The sequence below is a fragment of the Diadema antillarum genome, unplaced genomic scaffold (assembly GCF_040938485.1).
Source record: "Diadema antillarum isolate AM-2024a unplaced genomic scaffold, OU_Dant_1.0 scf00000022, whole genome shotgun sequence".
Classification (NCBI taxonomy): Eukaryota; Metazoa; Echinodermata; class Echinoidea; order Diadematoida; family Diadematidae; genus Diadema; species Diadema antillarum.
The window spans coordinates 3,672,205-3,694,347 of NW_027270911.1; the positions used below are offsets into that span (position 1 = coordinate 3,672,205).

Below are 22,143 nucleotides of genomic sequence, written 5' to 3' on the forward strand. Positions count from 1 at the left end.
TAAATGTTGACAAGTACAGTACAGATAACATAATTTCTCGCATTCATGATTGAAATAAGCTAAGTTTACCTACCAGCTGGATTTTCAGAGAAGAATATTCAGAGAAAAGAATGAAAAACAAAAGGATGCATGGAATGTAAACAGGTTGATTTGGTACAAATTCACTTCAAGACCATGTTAGAGTCTCTGGCAGGAAGAAAAGTAATAAGAAATGAGCACATAAATTGAAAAATTAAATACAAACAGAGTACATTCCTTCAATAAGGTATATTTTACTTTAACCCCATTCCTTAAACTTATTCCTATTCAGAGCAGCTGAAACTTTTCCCTCCCATGCAAACAGGTTATACATAAATCACACAAGAACAGCTATAAAACAAGCATTGTTTCAGTGGCTATAGACAATCATATTGCTACCATAATCAAGGACCTTTAGTGCTTCCTTGGGTGGGAAATCAAGAAAAAATATCAATCCGCACTGTCATATGGTATGTGATTTTCAAAATTTAACGTAAATCCAGACTCACAGCAACCATGGTGACATAGAACAAAGTTTATTACTGTTTAATAGTCCAGTACTTTTGGTTACTGCACAGTGAACAGATGATGACACACACAAGACATTTATTATGAAAAATAAACAAAAACATTGAAGAGCTCAAATTAGAAAAAGAGAACGCTTAGAGCCTGGCAGAAAATTTTTTTTTTTTTCACTGACAACACCAGACTGGAAGTGGAAGTACTCTGTAAAGGCCATGTCTTTAAAGCCCACTCCCTTGCATTGAATATGTTGCATCTGATTCTAATAAAATCTACCACATAAAAATAAACACACCAGACTATTGGCACCTCATGATATGAGAAGTGAATACGACCCACTTTTCTATTTGCACGTCAAGAGCATTATCACTTGAGCCAATATTGATCAACATGGCTAAATGCAAACATGTTTCATCAATGATCGACATGTGATACATACATTTTTCAGTCTCATCATGAACCTGTGCTTATAAATGTGCTTCATGGTTTGCTTTCATTTGAATTTAAAAAAAAAAAGCACAGCTCTGCACATTAATGCGCCAGTCATCTCCGAGACTGAGATACCAGGATGTTGATACAAAGCATCATTAAAAATACACAGCATGACATCAAGTTGGCAACACCACATCATCAAATTGGCAACACTGTACAGCTGTTAGCATTGGCACATGTACTCTCCATTCACAGTAGTTCCAGTGTGGACATCCTATGCATTGCATACACTCCATTAGGCAGACTGCGTCATATGCAAGACAATAAACACAGCTCCATTCACACCATTCTCATTCAAGAACCAGATACTTACATTATATTTAATCATGTTACAAAATAAATGACTACACAGAGTGACTCTGAAAGCTTTGTCGGGATCACTGAATTATTCATTAACTGCAAGGAAAGTAAATTCCAAAGAGAAAACTAGACAGATTGAACATAATATACATGTACACTCTTTGTTTGAGTTTGCAAAAGCATTTTCTGACCTGTTGCACTTGTGTAATCTTTTGAAATGATGTAATTTAAAACATCTTTCTCCTTGGGTAAATTACATCTTCATCAGCCAGTTTTTTGTTTTTGTTTTTGTTTTGTTTTGTTTTGTTTTGTTTTGTTTTGTTTTTGCCTTATTTACCCAACAAATGAAGAGTTTATATACAGCATGTAAACAATGACATGAAAATTATATTATTTGTTCTAAAGAAGAGTGACAAAAAGGCCTTCAAAAAAAAAAACAACAACAACTGCATTTGTAAGGATAATGTCCTTCCCCCTTTATATGGTGGGGTAATATTCTAATTATGTATGCTGTGAATTAGGGTTTATTTCATGTGACCATTTGGAAAGCAATGAAGTTTGTAAGCAGGCAACCATTGAACCGATGGTTGAAGTCTCCTACAAAGGACTAGGTAATGAGGAAAAAGTGCCTTGCCCGATAAAGTGCCTTGCCTGAGGGCACAACCACTAGACTGCTGTTAGGGGTCTCAAACCATAGACCTTGGGATCGATAGTCCATCGTCTCATCCACAGAGCCACAGTGCCTCCTCAATAAAATCTATGTAATGTATGTTGCTTAATATGCCATCATTATGAAAGATTATGTGTGCATTAGTTCTGAATGAAGCAGAGTTGCCTTCAAGCTACAGTGCAAATTTATGATATTCTTGTGTTGAGTTGAAGCTGGATTGGAACCAGCAATGGCTGTCAGGCTTTGATAATTGTCTGTGGAATGTTAACCTCTGTTTTGTCTCCAGAGAATGCACAAAGAACTCCTCAGCGAAGTCTCCAAAGACAGGGTACAGGTCAGCAAAATAATGGCATGACCAGTTTATACTGCGCTACTTTGTATTGGAGGTTAGAGGTCTGAGGTCAATTAACCCATCACTGATATCAGGTAGAACTTTTTCGAAGCAAGCAGCCTGTTTTACGTTGAAACAAATCATAATAGGGGAATGTACCCAATATCCAGATTCAACAGGTGTAGTGATTTCAAGTTCATCAAGTGAGGAAAGCTTGAGCACTCAAGACGCAGAATAAGAAAGTCTGATTTCACCAAGTTCATTAAGAACAAATTTGTAAGAGGTTAAATTTTGATTCACAATGGCACATATCGTAAAAAGAAGAGTTATCCACCACAGATGTCATATGTTGCCTCAGAATTCCTTTGAATGAAACCTCACCATGTAAACAAAGTTTAGTGAATCCTGAACCCACATAGAGAAGTTACTGATATTGCAATATCGGCTGCTGAGTCCTCTACATTCAAATGTGCATGGAAGGATCTGACTGACAGTGTGAATAATATTTGACTACTGGTGAAAAGATGTGGTCGTAGATAAACAGAAATGCCTTCTAAGCCTTGTTGTGGAGAGAAAAGATGAAGTGTAATGATCTTAGGATACTGAGAAATGAAAAAGCAAGAATCCACATTGCATGTCAAAAAAAAAAACCTTACACCAGAATTTCTGTGTGTTACACTTTGAAATTGGTAAATGTCACTGATTGGTCGAAAACCAGCAACATTCGCATTTTCCTCTAAAATGAAAAACGATGGCAACATCTTAATGCAACCAGATTCTGACTGGGTTCGCCTGCATAACACCAGTCAGGCTGTCGACTTCAATAAGCCAAGAAGGTGGACAAATTGATTTGGGCCGGTCAGTCCGTCTTGCCCAGAGCTGCTATCCGTTCCAGCAGTGGAGGGTGCGAGTAGTGGACGGCCGAGTAGAGCCAGTCGGCCACGGGGAATCCCAGGTTGTCCTTGTGAAGCTTGATGAGGGCCATGCGAAGCGGGGAGGCCTTGTGGAGGGAGCGGGCAAAAGCGTCGGCCTGGAACTCGAAACGGCGCGTTAGGACCGTCATGAGGAAAGACAGGACCTTGGCGAAGAGAGATAAGAATAATGTCTTGGGAATCGGTCCACTAGCAACAGAAGATTGCACTATTATAGCAGAGACTCCAAGTCTCCCGTTTTCGACGGGAGATCTCCCGCCAAAAACCCATTTTTGCAAAATCTCCCGGTTGAGATTTAATTTCTCCCGCCCTGGCTCAGTGTCTCCTGTTGGAAAGGATTTCCTACTTATTGCTATCGTATGTTGAAAAAATAAGCCTTAGATAGCACGAGAGAGCATCTAGAACCCTAGGAACTTCGCACACATCAACTTGGAGTCTCCCGTTTGCTAGGGGTTTTAGGCGGGAGAATCTCCAGATCAGAAGGTGTTTTGGGTTGGAGTCTCTGTTATAGATAGGTAGAGTAAAATATGCGTTATGATTGGTTAGACTGCATCACACGATTGTGCGAAATCTGTGGTGTAGTAGCATGGTCATGTCACTTATACCAGACCCTTACAGCATGCCAGCGCTTTGTTTATGCAGAGATTTGCGCAGTGAGGGATGTAGTAAGACAAGGCCAAGCCTTTCAACGTATGCGCGCATAGAGCACTGAATGCAGAAAGTAGCGGTGTGTCATACGCAAGTCTGCTACATTGTAAGCAATATGCACATACATGTACGGGGCTGAGCGAGCTGTACATAAACAAGGTTATCGCTCTGCATGAAAAAAAAAAAAAAAAAATCTACGGTGAGTCGAATGTTTGATCTAGTAGTTCTCCAAGGGCCTAAACCTACGGAAAATGCATGTTTATCGAGAGGCCTATTTACTGTAACAATTATGGCATGTTCTATTGATGCACCAGTACTGGACTATACAACTCCAAGTACTATTCTCCTTTGTGCAGTTCTGTTTATCCCGGCCTGCAACCTCGGTGAAACAAAACACCAGCACTTGGGAAAATTTAGTATTTGTTGTTCTACAATCCAGCATAGTGATGGAATGGCAACTTCTCGTAGCAACAGCCAATCAGGAAGCTGGATTCTTGTCATTTCCTTGACAATCACCATTCCAGTAATAAGAGTTGCTATAATATCAACTTTTTTATGAAATGGGGCCCAGATCATCCACAAACTACCTGATAAGGGCAAAGCCTGGGGAACCTACCTCATTGTACGGTGAGAAGACAAACTGGAATATGATTAGTAGGCCAATGAGGGTTGGGTAGGTGTCGTAGAAGCCAAAGGCGTTGAAGAACTCGGTCCGCTCAATCAGCAGAGCAAACAGGAACAGACACAGGAAGATGTTGACCTTTGACACAAACACATAGATTTTAAACACAACATGATGCTTTACTCTATGCTGCATTACAAATATGACATAATCAAAAGTTTTCTTTTCTTGTGGACAGTTGGTTCATTGCATAGTTACACATTGCACACTGTGAATACAACAGGATAAAAAAAAAAAATTTAAATGTCAATGGTAATCCAGTAACTTGTGAAAATAAAACAACATTATGTATATTTGTATATTTGGACCAAACATTCACCAGATATTGCCCTTATTCTGCACAGGAAATGGTTCATATGCACTATCATTGTCTTTAGCACACAGCTGAATGAAAAATCCAACTTTTTACAATTAAATCAGTTACAGATGAAATTCAGAACCTGATCTTGAAAAGTCAGTCAGTGATATTCACTAGAGTTACTTCACATCTATCCATCCCCAAACACACACACACTGACAGACAGATGAAAAATCAAAGGTATGATGTCCCAAGTACCTTTGGTGCATATATATGTCCAATTAGAGATGAAGACAAACCTACACACACACACACACACACACACACACACACGTACAGACACAAACACATACGTACAGACATAGACACACACGTATATAGACACACAGAAACACACATACAGACAAACACATACACATCCACTACACACATGAACACATATAGACACACACACATACACACACACACACAAACACAGACACAAACACATACGTACAGACATAGACACACACGTATATAGACACACAGAAACACACATACAGACAGACAAACACATACACATCCACTACACACATGAACACATATAGACACACACACATACACACACACACACAAATCTCAGAAATGGTTCTTGATGGCATACTGTACGTGGACCTCCGGATGTTTCTCTTTAAACTCTAAACAGATAGAGCTCCACTGGCTTCTCCCTTACCCTAACCCCATTATGGACATCAGAAACAGCACCCTGCAACCCACCTGACTGATGACAAAGTTCTTAAGATTGTGTCCCAGCTTCCAGTGACCCAGCTCATGGGCCAGAACGGCGAGGACCTCCTCCGTGTTGCAGCCGGTCTTCTTCTTCTTCTCCTCCTTCTCTTCCTCCTTCGTCTCCTCTTTCGCATCTGTCTCTCCAGCAGCAGCGGCATCACTGGACAGCAACTTCTTGTCTTCTTCCTTCTTTTCTTCCCCTTCATCGCCTTCCTTTGCCTCCTTCGCCTGCCATAGAATCAGAAGACTGTACATTATACAAAAATATGGACTGCTCTTTGGGGCACTGTCGATATTATTGCCCTGAAGGATATCAACCCCATGCTACAACCAGAGGAGCTTGCTCCGAGGGCACAACATGTAGTTGAGAACCTGGTGGTGATAGTATTTACAATGCCCAAAATAACGGCAATCCATCTGTTTTATACCTTTAAAGGGACTGTACAGTACTGGTTGAGGTAGGGATTCACGTTTATAACATTCCTAAGTGAGATAATGAGAAACCTCTTATGAAATATGAAAGAGCGTGTAATCTTAAGAAGGATTAAAAGTTTATTTGATGAAAATTGGTTTTCAAATGGCTGAGATATCCAAAAAAGTGATAACAATAAAAGGCAACAGGCCACACCTTTTATTAGGATCTCTTTGTTTCACATTGTTTTTGCATATCTCAGCCATTTCACAACCGATTTTCATCAAATAAACTTTTGATACCCCTTAGAATTGCATGCTCTTTGACATCTCACAGAGTGGTTTCTAAATATCTCGCAACACGTTAAAGGGGATGGCTAGTAACTGATCAGTGGGAATCAGTGGGAATGCTGGGGGATGATTGTTCCAATCCTTGTGGGATTCATTTAAGAGTACATTATATATCTATTGTTGTGTGAAAATTATTTGCTTCAGAATGATATTCAAGTAATGTGCAGTTTAATGTTTCCAGGTTAGTATGCCTGTACAGTGACGGGGCCTTAAACTGCACATTACTTGAATATGAGACCATTCTGAAGCAAATAATTTTCACACAACAATAGATATATAATGTACTCTTAAATGAATCCCACAAGGATTGGAACAATCATCCCCCAGCATTCCCACTGATTCCCACTGATCAGTTACTAGCCATCCCCTTTAAAAGCTAAATCCTCACCTCAACCAGAACTGTATACAACGTTGTAGTGCCTTTAAAAATTATGTGAATTGTTCTCCTCGTTGATCACGATTGTGCTAGCAAATTCACACATCTGCACTGCCAAAGATGTTTGAATGTAGTCACATCAAACAAGGGTCATCTCTCATGCTTATGGATGCCAAGCCTTTACAGTGCATTATACATATATGCTACTTTATACTGCTATAAACCAAAAGAAGGTGGTTTAGTACTATGGGGCAGGTTGAATACTATGGGACTGAAGGCAATTTTTGAATTCATGCTCCCAATTTCAACCAATCTGAATCAGAATTTAGGATTCATCAAATGAAGTATACACTATTGAAAGCTTATGAGACACTCACTTGAGGCTTTATACCACCTGAAATCAGTTGCACAAAATTTGAAGTTATACATCTTAACAACCTCCAATCTAGGAATGGTTAGATATTGAAAGCTTCTCAGTTTGAATGGAACATGTTTCAATGGCATTTTGAAATTACCTACTGGGCTTAAATGCCCTATTGTTTACTTATATCAATATCTTAGACCAACTACCTGTTGAAATATCTGAAGTATGGCAAATTACACATATAAATTAAATTAAGTATGGCAAATTATACATTTAAATTCAAATTATACATTCATGCTAAGAGCATGAACAATGTCAATATATCAGTTTTGATACCAGAAGGATATCCATGACATAATCAGATGCAATTAAAAAGATGTATTCTTTTTTCTTTTCTGAGCGAGGGACAATTACGATTTCAGATCTCTTTTTGATGACCTAAGTATGTGTACGAAGTACCGGTGGCCAAGCGGCGAGCTGCAAAGCAATGTGCGCGCACAGCCGGCCACGCACAGCATATCAGCAGCAGTTGATTTGAATGGCACTGTGTTTTGGAAGGCAGCTGCGAGACCTGTGGCTGTGCAAGAAAAATAAAACATGAATTTTTCGGAAAACATGTAATTCATAAAATCGGTAAGCCAAACATCAATTAGGAGTAGATTAGGCTTAGATGTTCCACTACAGCTGATTTAATGAGGTTGAAATGCCCTTTTTAGGGCACTTTTAGCTGACAATTTCACGGATTGGCGTAAAGTAGGCCGTAGACCTCGTTCTGCGTAGCAATAAAGTGATACGACAAGATCTGTCTCTACTCGGGACTGACCATGTTTAATAACATGTTTACCACTGTTAGATTGTTGTTGTTCATTCATGGTGACTGAAGAAGCGCACAAACTTATATATGCAACGGCCGGCGCATATACACCAGTAGAATGTGTTGTACACATAATGACGTCATCAAGTGAGTGGTTGAATTCTAGACTAATATTGTCATAGCTCTTAGGCCCTCGCTACAGCAAGGCTCCCCTGCATGTGGTGGCCAGCATTCTGAAAGACCGCACAACTCACCTTGTCCACTGGAGTGTAGTCTTCCAGGAGAGTGTCAAAGAGGACGATCCTCTTGTTCTTGAAGAAGCCGTAAAAGTATGCGTTGCTATGGGATGAGCGCTTTGATCCTGGGTGGAAGATATAAATATCAATCTTCATGTGTTGCTTACATCAACCTGCTACTACGGATTTGCCCCATGTGGTATTTTGGTTGGTGTCTGTGGTGAGCATTTGCATGGAATTTTACTCCATTGCCCCGTAATTTTGATGGCAGTTTCAGTATGCTTCATTTTGGAAATTTACATTTTAAGACCCATTAACTAAATTCACATTGCTCCTCTACCCTCCCCTGAAAAGAATGCAAATGAAAGACAGAAAAATGAGATAACGAAAAACAAGGTAATTTTTCAATATATGTTTATGTAAAATAAGGTACTTTAAGATTGCCATGTACAACAATCATTTCTTTCCCAACACTATGGTAAATGCAAGTTATAATTACAAGTGCATGAAGCTTTTTGTGTGGTAACACCTGACATGATGTATTAAAAATGAGGGCAACTACAATTATTAGCAAGAGATACGTGTAACATACATCTAAACCATGCACACATAGCGTAGTGTCAATAACCCTGCCCCTTTACCCCAGCTCCCGACAACCCGAAGAAAAAAAGTGCAAACCTTCCACAACATAGAGTTTGTAGAGGGGAAACTCAATGCTCTTTGCCAAGCCTTCAATCTTGGTCCTCAGGTCTCCCTCAGGGAGGGGCGTAAACTTGTCAAAGAGGGGTGCAATGTAGTCAGCGTAGATGGTAATCAAGAACTGGGGAGCACACGGGGGAAGAAAAAGCAGTTAATGGCAATGAATCTGAACTTAAAACACAGCACTCATTATTAGGTTTGGTCAAAATCAGTATGATATATATACACACGTGGGTGTAAGTAGATATTGCTGTATCACAACAAAGCAAGTTTGTGTGCATACAGTTCATAATACAATGGACTCCTGTTAAAATGAAGTCCTGGGGACTGGCAGTTTTCTGTTGTTACATCAAAATTTGGTAATAACTGAACAAATAAACGATAAAGAACATACAATAATTTTGCGACCTGGATTTTTGTTTCGTTGCAACCGGAATTTCATTATAACCATGTTTGTTAAATTGGGAGTGCACTGTAAAAAGTTTAATGGTAGGGAGAAAAGGAAGCTGTAACTACATTCTGGCATAATTAGCCACAATTTGAGTGAGGTAGAAAATGAATAATACTGAGGAGAAACGGTCAAACATTTCACTTGAGAAAGAGAATAACGGGAAAGAAAGATGCTTTTGGCAAGCATTACCACAGAGATGACAAGAGTGAAGGCCCAGGCGTAGATGAAGAAATACTGCCCTCCCATCCTGATGATGAAGAGCAGTCCGGCCAGGATGGGAAGGGAGATGGCCTGCATCACAACAAACTTCTTCAGCTGGTCCTTGACAAAGAATCCCAGTGTCTATGATGATGGGCACCACGTACATAATATCACAGATGGGCAGTGAACAGGAGATGGACAAAAATTTAAGATCTTAACAGTACATCTGTATATAATGTCTTTTTTTTTTAATAACAATTTGCTGCTTTCAATGGAGACTAACTTCATTGATGGGAGTGATACTGTAAAACATGAAACATTCGTGGCGTGAAATTTTCATGAATTAGAGCCAACAACCTTTTTCATGGCATGAAATTTTTGCGAATTGCCACTGGCGCTCAATCATGTAGTGTAAACAAGAACTTTCGCATGCATTTTAATTTTGCGAATCTTGGCGCTTGCAAAATTCACGAAACTAAATTGCACGCGAACATTCCTCATTTTACAGTAGTATAGTGTAACTAGATCATAGCATTCTTGGGGCAACAAAACCTCATATCTCAAAAGCATTCAGGAGAGTGAAAAAACATGAAAGCCTAAGTACTCTAACAAGTGAGATGGTCTTTCCTTTGACATGCAGTGGTGGCTTCATTTTTCTCTTCTTTTCTGTTTTTTTTTTTTTTTTTGTGGGGGCGGGGATAAGACAGCTAGAATTCACATAGGGCATCACTTACTGATTATCTGACAATTGATTTTTTGAAAAAGAATGTGATTTTCACAGAAATTTGAGTTACGATTTCCTCCCCGATTGCTGATTTCTACCAAATTTGGTCAAATTCCAGTCCTGTATTTCTGAGAAGATGAAATGTCAAAAATGTCATTATGTACGTGAGTGCTCTGAAGAATTCTATAATTGGAAACTCATGGATTTGGTTGTTTGGAAATTAAATTATGTGTTGTTTTTTTCCTCCCTTTTCCTCTCTCCTGAATATTCTCTGGAGATAATAGCGAGGGTATCAAACACTAGTATGTTTAAAGAAATACAATTGTGACTTCCACAACAGAATAAAGTGGGTTGTCAACAACTGACCAGATATGTTTTTCTTTTCCTTGTTTTTTAAAGGAAAAAGGCCTACAAAAATGGCACACCTGTTTGTTGAAGCCATGCCTCTCCTCAATGACAAAAGTACTGTAGAGAACCCAAGGAAGTCCAACAATGGTGGAGAATATCGAAGCAAGCAACATGAAGACAACTGACTGTGTGATCTGTGTGGCAAAAATAACAGTTCATGTTTACCTCAATCGTGAGTGATGTTGATAATAACAACACTCATGACAGAAATAATCATTACAAAATAAAGACATGAAACATCACAACAGCAAAAGTGACAAGAACTAATGACTAAAAATGAAAAGCAAAATTATACGATTAACAATACCAGTGGCAACAATGTACACTCCCTACGCACCTGAATCAATCATAAAAATCATAAAAGGCAGAAAGAAGAAGAAGACAAGAACAATAGAGGAAAGAACAGGGAGTATTTGATGAAGCATCTCATTACAACAAACTTTTCTGACAAACTGCTTAAATAAGCTACTGAAATCCTTGCATCTGACTGGTTGAAAGCAAATTTGTCCAGAAAAATATATGCGACAAAACACTTAATCAAATGCCCCAATAGCAATACAAAATAGGCAAAGCACTGACTGACCGACCAACTGATTTACTGATTGATAGACTTACTTACTTACTCACTTACAATGTACGTACTTTATGTACTTACCTCATATTCTGTTCCTAAGCCAATATGGCCCATCACTTTCCCTGCAGCCATCCAAAGGAATGGGATTCCACCATAGATCAATATAACCTGTGGAGATGTAGTAAAGCAGGTAAGGGAAAGATGTCTTCAAACAAATTTCTTCTCAAAGAAGAAAAAACAAGCAAGTGGTGTACTAGGGACTAAAAACTAATTTAAAGCATTATTAATGTCATTTTTGTAAAGTATAATCACATCTACACAAACACATGTGCACATCACATCAGAAATATTGCCAGATGTAATATTTATGTTTCAAACAAAAATGTTAAGCTACATAAACCAGCACAATGTAGATTTGAGTCAAACAATATTTCTGTTTGAGGAAACCTCCAGCAAACTCTCTCAAACACTCGAGTTGACAGGATCTCATGCATTTCATTTTATTATTGTAAAGACATTTAATTAAAAAAAAACACAGTTTACAGGAATCAATTCATGCTCTGAGTCAAAGGCAACAAAATACTTGAAGATATCTCACGACATTCACAGATAATAGGGTTGTTCTTCTCATACCTATGTAGTCAAGAATGAAAATTTGAAATATTTAATAATTACAATGATTTACTCTATCAGTTTTAAAATCTGTTGTCTTAATCTTATTATGGCAAATGACATCTGAAAATTCCTGTTATCAAGTAAATTTCATAAACTAAAAGTGTTGACATAGACAGCCTAGTCTAAGACACCCTGTAATCGTGGCTGTATCAAAATCAACATGCAGTTTTTGCATTTAGATTCAATTACATTCAATTCTTTCATCTTAGTCTTACCTATAATCAACAATATGTAATAATGCTAAACTGAGGTTGTCAGTTGATACCAACAACTTTGCAAGTTTACATTACATCATTGTTCACCAAACAATTTACAGATAGTTCTTCTTTACATAAGATGTACCTGTATGCATCATGCCAAATGGGAATTATTTCAAATAAAAAAGACATAGAAAATGAGAGAATCAACGAAATCTTGCTCTCTCATTTAATTAGTTCAGACTCACAGATGACTCCAGCTGGTCATAGATCCCATGCCAGAATCCAAAGCTGCTTTTATCGAGGCCATAGAGGCGCGCCTTCTGAAACGTCTCGTGATCAATCACATCATTCAGAGAGGCAGGCACTTCCTTCGTGTTCCGATAAATATTTCGCTGGAAATTGAAAGCAACAAGGTATTACACTTAAAGCAAGCCACCCATAATTCGACCAGCATAATGCCGTCCAAAAATTTGACCACTTGCTACATGTAAGAAACCTTGTAGTATTCAATGCTTTTGTGCACGATCAAACTTCTTGGCAAGGGAGGTCGAACCTTGATGCGGGCGCCATTACAGATGCAGATTCAGCAAATCTGCTTTTTAATACACTCACAAATTAGAACTAGAAGACACAATAATGCAGCTTTATCGGGATTTTATAACATTTAGAACACTTCACACAAAATATCAATTCTCATCTCAGAAATAGCTCTGCCAGAAAGGACTTGATGGAAACACAGAGTGGATCTGGGTTTGTTTGTTTGTTTGGTTTTTTCTTTTTTTTTGGTTTTTTTTTTTTTTTTTTTTTGGGGGGGGGTTAAATGATGATGAATTGATGCCGTTTGCTAGATTTTCTGTGTTTTCTCTCATTAAATTATATGTTCAATAATTTAAGGTAATTTACTGCTACTTTACTGTATTCTAACTGGTGAAACAACTGGTCATGTAGGCTCTTAAACGCTAACGTTAGACATTCTACACATGCTAATTCAGTTCGGGAAACCCACTCACAAGGGGGGCCCCTCCTTATAAGTAACCCGTCCCCCTTCTAAGTAACCCCGTCCCCCTTATAAGTAACCCCCGGGGCACCCCTTTTAAGGAGTCTCCACGCTTTTTTGCAATGCAACGCGAAAATGAAAGGACTGCGGCAATTCGCTTGATTATGTCCATAAAGCTTCACAAGTTTCCTAGTTACTCACGAAATTTGAGCAAAATCGGTTTGAGGCATCATATCTAAAATCATGGATTTAAATGCGATGTCAAACGACCCATGCGAATGCTGAAATGCGAGCGATTACTGGCGTGAGTGTCGCCAGGCGCGGCGGCGCGGCAATGCTTGAGTGCAGACGTGGCGACTGAGTACGAAATGTACTCAGTCGCCACGTCTGCACTCAAGCATTGCCGCGCCGCCGCGCCTGGCGACACTCACGCCAGTAATCGCTCGCATTTCAGCATTCGCATGGGTTGTTTGACATCGCATTTAAATCCATGATTTTAGATATGATGCCTCAAACCGATTTTGCTCAAATTTCGTGAGTAACTAGGAAACTTGTGAAGCTTTATGGACATAATCAAGCGAATTGCCGCAGTCCTTTCATTTTCGCGTTGCATTGCAAAAAAGCGTGGAGACTCCTTGTAAGGGGTGCCCCTGGGGTTACTTATAAGGGGGACGGGGTTACTTATAAGGGGGACGGGTTACTTATAAGGAGGGGCCCCCCTTGTGAGTGGGTTTCCCGAACTGAATTATGAACGTGGATGACCCACGACAATTAAAATCTAACAGTTGAGTTTAGGCCTAGCCTGGGGTAACTATGCACAACCCAGTCGCTGTAGGTAGCTATTTGCACAGCGTACTAACAGCGTCTGGTCGGGCTAAGCTTGGGGGCAGTGGGGCTGAAAAAGAGCTGGGCGCTGGGCTCAGCTAGCAATGCCAATGCCATGGCTAAGCTACACCAACTGTCTTTGGGCCGGCCGTTTGCTTTGTTGTCTTTACAAGTTTGGCTCCACTCACTGCCATGTTGTATGCTGACGCAAAAGAACAAACCGTTGTGCATAAATTACAACCACTTCTGCACATCAGGTAGAATCTATTGGGTAGGACCCGACAGTGTTCCAGAGATTTTAGAGATGATGATCATGTTCATAGGAGATGAATTTACAGTACGCTGAAATGAACATATGGGACTAAGACACACACTGTATGAACAGATGATGGTATTGAAGGAAACATAAATGTTACACAAAGCCATGGATTCATTACCTGACGGTGAGACAAGTATGTCTCCCAAAGGTACACGATCCACAAAAACAAAAATATCGCCCAAAAGATGTTTTGAGGGTTGTAAAATCCAACTGCTTCGCTGGTCACTTCCATTTTCGAAGCCGTAAATGCTGACGAATACTAAGTAATTTGCAGGTGCGCCATCACGCGACAGATTGCCGACTATACCGTAATTGAGAAAAGTTTTGCAATTTCGCGAAAGAGAGTGTGCACAGTGTGCGTGTGCGTTGTGTGTGAGTGCAAGTAGCCTACAACTATGCGAGTGTGGGTATGGGTAAAAAAGGATGATGATAATGATAAATGAAAAGAAATGGAAGAAATTTCGGAAAAAAATAAGAAAGATCATAAAACCCCATTATGACTTTCCGATCGAGGGTTAGCCTTTCGGAAATGTACCTTGGTCATTCATGAGTCTTATGTGTTTTTGTGGTGTTTGTCTTGTTCTTGTCTACTGTTTGTTCTTTATTTGCTCTCTTGTAATTCTCGGTTATTTACGCTGTTTTCTTTCCTATTCCTACCTCTACCCCCTTTTCTGTTCCCTCCTCCTCCTCATCCTCTTACATTCTTTCATGCTGTCTCTTATCTCATCCTCCTGGGGTCTCTGCCATGCATACTCTCAATAACGCATTCGGTGCTCGATGACACCGAGTGGTCGTCCTATTTCTTTCTGACTCCCAGATGATGCGAGTCGAAGACTTTGCTTTTCATTCATTAAACAGTGATGAGTTTTTGAAATGTTCAGACATAACACGGAAACACAGACAACTAATGGCCCCTCTAGTAAAGATTATCAGTTACCTTTTGATTTTTTGTGAGGATAGTGTTAATTTTTGTCAGAATAACACTGAACAATATCCAAGTTCAGAATATTTCTCAATTAACAATATCAAATTTTTTATTGAAGGTAATGATTGTGACAATAATTTGTCTTTAATGCATCTGAATATAAGGAATTTGAATCATAATTTTGATAATTTTCGCTTCCATTTATGGATGGCACTCATGGATCCTTTTTTAATGTAATAGGTCTTAGTGAAACATGGACAACTCGGGGTTTTACTTCTATGTTTTCACTCCCAGGTTATGATTTCATACATAATAGCAGAAATCAGAAAATGGGCGGAGGCTGGATTATGTTATTCATGATGAATTGAATTGTATGAGTGAAGCTGTTGAATCACTTGTTATTGAAATTAAGGTCCCTTATTCAAAGAATATAATTGTGTCAGTATTATATAGACCTAATTCAAATATTTATGTTTTTTTTATTATGTACAATCCCTATTATCAAACCCAACTTTTAATGATAAAGATTGTTTTATTATGTATGGGAGATTTTAATGTTGATTTGTCATAGTTTCAGATTTTAAACACTGCCTAAAATTTTCTGGATATAATGACTTCCTCGTCTTTTTTACCGCTTATAACAAAACCAACTCGTGTAACCAATCATTCCGCAACACTTATCGATAATATATTTTGTAACATCAGCCCTTTACCTGCCTCCGGAATTATTTTATCAGATTTATCTGACCATTACCCCATTTTCACTTATATCCCCCTTAAACGAAGAATTTATTTAAAGCCTCCTTTGGTTAGTTTCTGGATAATAACACCTGACAATATAGTTAGGTTACAGGACGAGTTAAACAGAGTGGACTGGACCGATGTGTAATATGATAATGAAGATCCAACTGAAGCTTATGATTTGTTCATGCAAACGCTAATTTCTATTCTGGATAAGCATGTTTCTATTATTACCCCCCCCCCCCCAAAAAAAAAAAAAAATGTATCAATTACAAAAGATATCCTAGGCTGCCTTGAATCTCTGTTGCGATCGATTAATCGTAAGAATAATTTGTATCATGTTGATAAAATTAAACGCACTCAGCAATCTCATCATAAGTATACTTCATATAAGAATGTACTCACGCAAGTAATACGGTGTGAGAAACGTAAATATTTTATTAATCAGTTATTTTTGTTTAAACATGATATTCAAAATACGTGGAAAACTATTAATACAGCTACTAATAAAGATACGGAGAAACCACGTATTACCACAATTAAACATAATGATTTGATTATTAATGATGTTACATCCATTTCAAATATGTTTAATCAGTATTTCTCACAAATAGGCAATAATCTTGCTTGCAATATTTCGGATACTCAAAAGAAGTTTTCTGAGTTTCTATACAATCTCGTAATCCAACTCATTGTTTTTCCTTCCTTTAGAGAGAAATGAATTATTAGATATTGCTTAGAATTTAAAAAACAAGAAAAGCGCTGGGCATGACAGCATTGATAATGTTCTTTTGAAAAATATTATGAATTTTATTGTTGACCCATTGGTACATGTTTTTAATTTGTCTTTGTGTAACGGAGTAAATTTGTCCCTGAGGATATGCAAATTTCTAGAGTAATTCCCATTTATAAAAAAGGGGATAGGAAAGATGTTTGTAATTATCGACCTATATCTTTGTTGACTTCTATTTCGAAATTACTTGAAAAAGTTGTTCATTTTAGATTATTAAAGTTTTTGGATATTCACAAAATAATTTCTGATTATCAGTTTGGTTTCCGGCAAAACCACAAGACATCCCACGCAATACTTACCTTTCTAGATAAAGTTTCAAAAGTCATTGATCAATTTCATCATAAAATTGGCGTTTTCCTGGACTACTCCAAGGCCTTTGATACCATTAACCACAATATGCTTCTTTATGAATTATCACATTATGGTATCTGAGGAAAGGCCTTGGAGCGGTTCAGGGGTTATCTTTCTAACCGTAAGCAATTTGTTTATGTTAATGGACATACATCTGTTAGGAAAAATGTCAATTGTGGAGTGCCTCAAGGAAGTTTGCTTGGACCTCTTTTATTCATCCTTTATATTAATGACATGCCGAATTCATCAAGTGTTCTTTCCTTTCTAATTATTTACCGATGATTCTAATGCATTTTGGTACATTCTGATCCTAATAATTATGCTAATTGATGTTTTGAATACTGAATTGGATAAATTACTTCAATGGATAGAGCACATAAATTGTCAACAGATATTCAAAAAACTTAATGTATGATTTTTAGTAATTCTTTGGAAAATGTACCAAGGAATGTTTATCTGAATGACACTCAGTTATTGAAGAAGTCTCTTCAATCAAATTTTTTGGTTTGATTCTAGACCGTAAACTCATTGGAATTTACATATTGATTCCATAAGCCGTATTATTTCAAGAAATATAGGTGTTATAAATAAAGTTAAATTTTGTTTACCCAAGAACGTTCTTTTAATGTTATATTCATCTCTGATTTTACCTTATTTGAATTATGGTTTACTCGCTTGGGGAAACACGATATTCTTCGCATTTGGAAAGACTACTTTTGTTGCAGAAAAAAAGTTCTTCGTATCATTTGCAATGAATCATGGAGAAGTCACACTGATGTGTTATTTCATGAAGACAAAATCTTAAAGGTAAAGGAATTGTATTTTCTACATTTAGGACAATTCATGTATAAACTTCCCAATAATTCTCTCCTATTTGTGTTTGAGTCCATGTTCACTAAAAATAGATCTGTTCATCTTTATCCTACCCGGCAATCCAACTCATTTCATTCGCCCTTAACTAGGACTAGACCTATGTTTGCTAAATCTATATTTTCTTTTACTGGCCCAAAATTTTGGAACTCTCTCGACAACAGCATGAAACAAGTTAAGTTTAAACACATTCACATTCTAACTGAAGAAGTTGTTCATAAATTCCTATATAGCTGAATGAGTTACATTTTAGTTTCCATTAATTTCGAGCCTTCTTTTTTATTCGTTATACTCATTCTTTTCTTTTATCTATTCCTTTCCTACATATACCTCGGTGATCCGTCGCACCATGTGCTTTTCGTGTGCTGGTATAGACCCTTCATTTCTTCTCCCTTCTCGTCTTTTTCCTATCCACATGTCTCTTTCTGTTTCATCTTTCAAAATAATTTCTTTTTTTTCACTGTGTTCTTTTTTCCTCTCTATCTTTCACTTTACAAGAGAGGTTGCTTGTGTTTGTCTGTCCGTCTGTTTGTTTGTTTGTTTGTTTGTTTGTTTGTTTGTTTGTTTGTTTGTATAGGTCTGTATGTGTTGTGCACCTGTTATTGTTATGTTATATCTAGCAAAGTGCTTCTTTAATGTTATTTAGTCTTTTTGTCCACGAGGAGACTGCAAAATACAAGCTTACCTTTTTAGCATGTGCGGCTCCTCCATTTCTTGCAACTGTAGATTTAATTCAATTTTCACTTGCTTTTGTGATGCGTAGTATTCTTAACTTCATGTATTTTTCTTTGTTACTATTATACATTGTATTGATATTGTGTTATTTTGTGTATGAAAATGTTTCACATTGCTGGAAATGAAATAAACGAAATGACATGAAATGAAATGAAATGAGGGTTGATCTTGTCGAAGCAGGGTGGGGTGGTGTAAACATTGTAAAATCATCATCAAACAACAACAACAACAGCAACAACAACCATTTCGCAGCCCCAGACCAGCAGGCAGCTGTGCAGGGTGCAAAATAAGACTAAACATCAAATAAAATAATTAAAAAAGAACAGGAAACTCCAGTGTTGGACTTGAGGAAACAATCTCCTTGGTGCTATCCACAGGGCCGGCGGACGGGGAGCCCCCCCCCCCCCCCCCCCCTCCTTTCCCTCTTTTATTGCACACATAGGAATACATAAGGTGCAACCACTTGGGCCTCACTTGAAATTTAAAAAAAAAAAAAATGAAATGTGGTTAATCTTATGCTTGCCAGCCGATGAAGCGCGGGTAAGGCCTTTTAATAATGTGAACACAGAAAGCTGTTGTTTTTTTGTTTGTTTGTTTGTTTGTTTTGTGGGGTTTTTTTTCGCTTGTTAGCAGATGAAACCAGAAGTGAAATCAGAAAGTTGCGCTGAAGGCCTTTCATGAGTCCCCTCCCCTCCCCCCCCCCCCACACACACTTTCTGACTTTCAAGAACGTGCAGTACCAGCCGTGCTACTAACATACTCCCAAATTTCCACTAAATTTGTGCGTGAACTTAGAATCGTGAGAAAATAATTTGTCCCATAATATAGATACAACGAATTCCTACAAATGACTTTACGCAGGTGTGAATCCCATTAATGATAAAGAAGCCTTGTGTTTATCTTCTCATCAGCTTCCAGCATGCTTTGCGGCGCCTCGAGCAGAGAACTCGCTTTAGTGCTTGTATATACAAACTTCAAATTCCCGAAACTTGAAGTTCTAAGTTCATTGACCATATTTGCCAAAGATTTTTTTTTAAAGAAAATTCTTCAACAATCCATTCAAAAAAAAAAAATCCGGATCACTCAAATTTAATCATCTGAGCCTTTGTGTCATTTTCAATTTTTCCGAAAGTTTCATCTAAATCTGTTCACTACCTTTAGAGTTATTTTGCACAATAGAAAAACAAACAAACGCCGACAAAAACATTTAAAAAAAAACCTGGTAACCGGTGCGTCATGAATGAATAGGAAAATACGTAATTGATATGAAAGGTTCTTATGAATAGATAGATAAATAGACAGATAGAGGTAGATAGATAGATAGAAATATAGATAGATAGATAGATAGATAGATAGATAGATAGATAGATAGGTAGGTAGATAGATAGATAGATAGATAGATAGATAGATAGATAGATAGATAGATAGATAGATAGATAGATAGATAGATAGATAGATAGATAGATAGATAGATAGAGATACTCAGTAAGATATTCCTAGAATCAAAATTGGGTTTACAGGTTATTACTGCACAGCAGTGTTATCGCGCATCGTACTGAGCAATGCCGGCGACTTGACAGTACGTTTGGGCTGTTTTTTTGAGCAAATTCGAGATCATGTGTCGTTTCGTGTAACAGCATGTAGGCTGGATCGGATTCTAAATGCAACAGATCTGTGAGCGAAGAACGCAGAACGGCCATAGAAAGTGTAGTTAATGGGTAATCCGATGCACACATCACAGGGTGTGAAACGTGTGAAACATGGCGAAATTCGAGTACGACGAATCTGGTGGAACTTCTCTCTATTTTCTTGTTTCCTTCTATGCACTGGTGTTATTTCCCTTGACGTACTACTTGTGGCCTTCAAAACAAAAGAAAGGTAAGTAAATGAACTGAAGGTTTAGGACATGATATCCAGGAGTTCGTAAAAACAGTCAATGATTTGCTTGCCGTATGGAGCGTGTATTCCCACGCCGCGGCGCACCAGTGAACTCGTAGGCCTAACGTACACTGCTACAGTAAATTTACCCGCCTGCGCTGCGCCTGCTTATTTGTAGCACGTACAAGTACGTAGCGCCAGCTGCTCAATGATAATTGAATGTGCTAGAAAAATCTAGAAGTTGTCCAGACGTTAGACCACATAGACTTTCTGTTTTTATCTAGACTGTAATGATGATGTAGAATCTAGAACACTGTACTGACGGTTAATTGGTTGGGTCTAGAAAACTACGTCTATCGCAATAACTGTTGGTAAAGGCGTATGAAAATTGTAACCTAACGTTACAATTTGCTTAAATGTATCAATCATCATGTATTTATTCATGACTTGATCAGTTGATACGGATACGGAGTCTTCTGGAGATGTAAACTTGTATTCATGTAACCGTTAAAGCCAAGAATAAGATGCACAGATCTGGATCTGGATGTGATACAGTGCAGGACCTTTCGGTATATTAAGGCACCGGTTGAGAGAGGGCGCGTGGTATGGTTGGGTGTTCATAATACCGAACACCTAACGTTTTTCTATCAATAGAAACGTGAAAAATCTCATAATTTGCCTGAAATTTTACTCACGTGGGGAGAAAATACTCCAGATTCACAAGCGCGCACTGAAAATGCGATCTGAGGTACGCGCTCTTAGATGGCGGCTTCGAACGCGTAGGGTGTCATTTTTTCCGCACTCAGTTGCCCTGCTCATTTCAACCGACCACCCTGACAATACGTATAAAGGGCACTTAAATGCGTTTTTTGGACAGGCCGCTGTTTTTTTCTAGCCGTCATTTTTTCCCCAATAATATTTGAATATATTTTGAATCCTTCGATATTACTTTTGAAGGACTTGAACCTTGAACCTTGAAGTAGTAATCCCTTTCAGCAGTTCCTTGAAACTATCCCGGGATGGTAGAAGTGTTGTGCGTCAGTGAGAGGTGACATGGCGACAGGACTGTTTGATGAATTTGACTTGATTTTCATTAGGAAACTTTTCATCGTAATTGAAATAAATTAGATGAGTCGGTTTGTTTTTTCACATTCATTTCTCGTTTCTCCTGCATCAACTCGTACGGTCGTAGCGGGCGACAAAATGTTTATGTCATGTGTATGTGTAACGTGTGTGCACGATCGTACAAGCGGCGGTGACAATTTTGCGGTCAAAATCGTCAAATTTATTACGGAAGGATACTCTACATCTAACAACGAGTCAGCAAAGGTAGGCCTAGTTATATGTAGTTACACGGTAAACCTTATTCGATTTTGCTAAATTTCGGTAATTTAGAGGGAATACTTAGTTGTTTTCGCCACATTTTACTCAGTAGCGTAGCCCAGTGAAGAATCGAACACCGTTGCGCGTAGTCCCATGCGTACATTTTCTTTCTGTACGCGCAATGCCATTATAATGCGCGGTCGGTCGTTATGCACCCAGTCGGTGGGTTGCACACCTACCA

General features: G+C 38.2%; 2 protein-coding genes across 2 annotated transcripts in view; one reads left to right on the top strand and one right to left on the bottom strand.

The window, feature by feature from the left end:
- Positions 1–2,086: 2,086 nt before the first annotated feature.
- LOC139731687 (CAAX prenyl protease 1 homolog) lies at positions 2,087–14,544 on the bottom strand. Its single transcript, XM_071642579.1, has 10 exons — positions 14,405–14,544; positions 12,391–12,537; positions 11,352–11,438; positions 10,714–10,830; positions 9,553–9,705; positions 8,892–9,033; positions 8,232–8,338; positions 5,650–5,889; positions 4,530–4,673; positions 2,087–3,411 (listed from the first exon to the last, which is right to left on the bottom strand). The coding sequence occupies exons 1-10, from the start codon at positions 14,516–14,518 to the stop codon at positions 3,193–3,195; spliced, it is 1,470 nt and encodes a 489-aa protein (XP_071498680.1). The 5' UTR covers positions 14,519–14,544; the 3' UTR covers positions 2,087–3,192.
- Positions 14,545–20,430: 5,886 nt separating this feature from the next.
- The window catches only part of LOC139731676 (translocation protein SEC63 homolog), a 29,763-nt gene continuing 28,050 nt past the window's right edge, over positions 20,431–22,143 (top strand). The window contains exon 1 of the mRNA XM_071642568.1: positions 20,431–20,579. Coding sequence (XP_071498669.1) covers positions 20,462–20,579 — 118 coding nt within the window. The 5' untranslated portion in view covers positions 20,431–20,461. The remainder of the gene's footprint in view (positions 20,580–22,143) is intronic.

What these genes read in the sequence shown, in the direction of transcription:
- LOC139731687 (XM_071642579.1), bottom strand. Translation starts at nt 14,518, where the DNA reads ATGGAAGTGACCAGCGAAGCAGTTGGATTTTACAACCCTCAAAACATC. An exon ending in ATGACCAGCTGGAGTCATCT is followed by an intron (nt 11,439 to 12,390) that starts GTGAGTCTGAAC and finishes ACATCTCCACAG; the next exon opens with GTTATATTGATCTATGGTGG. An exon ending in AGAACTTTGTCATCAGTCAG is followed by an intron (nt 4,674 to 5,649) that starts GTGGGTTGCAGG and finishes TTTGTGTCAAAG; the next exon opens with GTCAACATCTTCCTGTGTCT.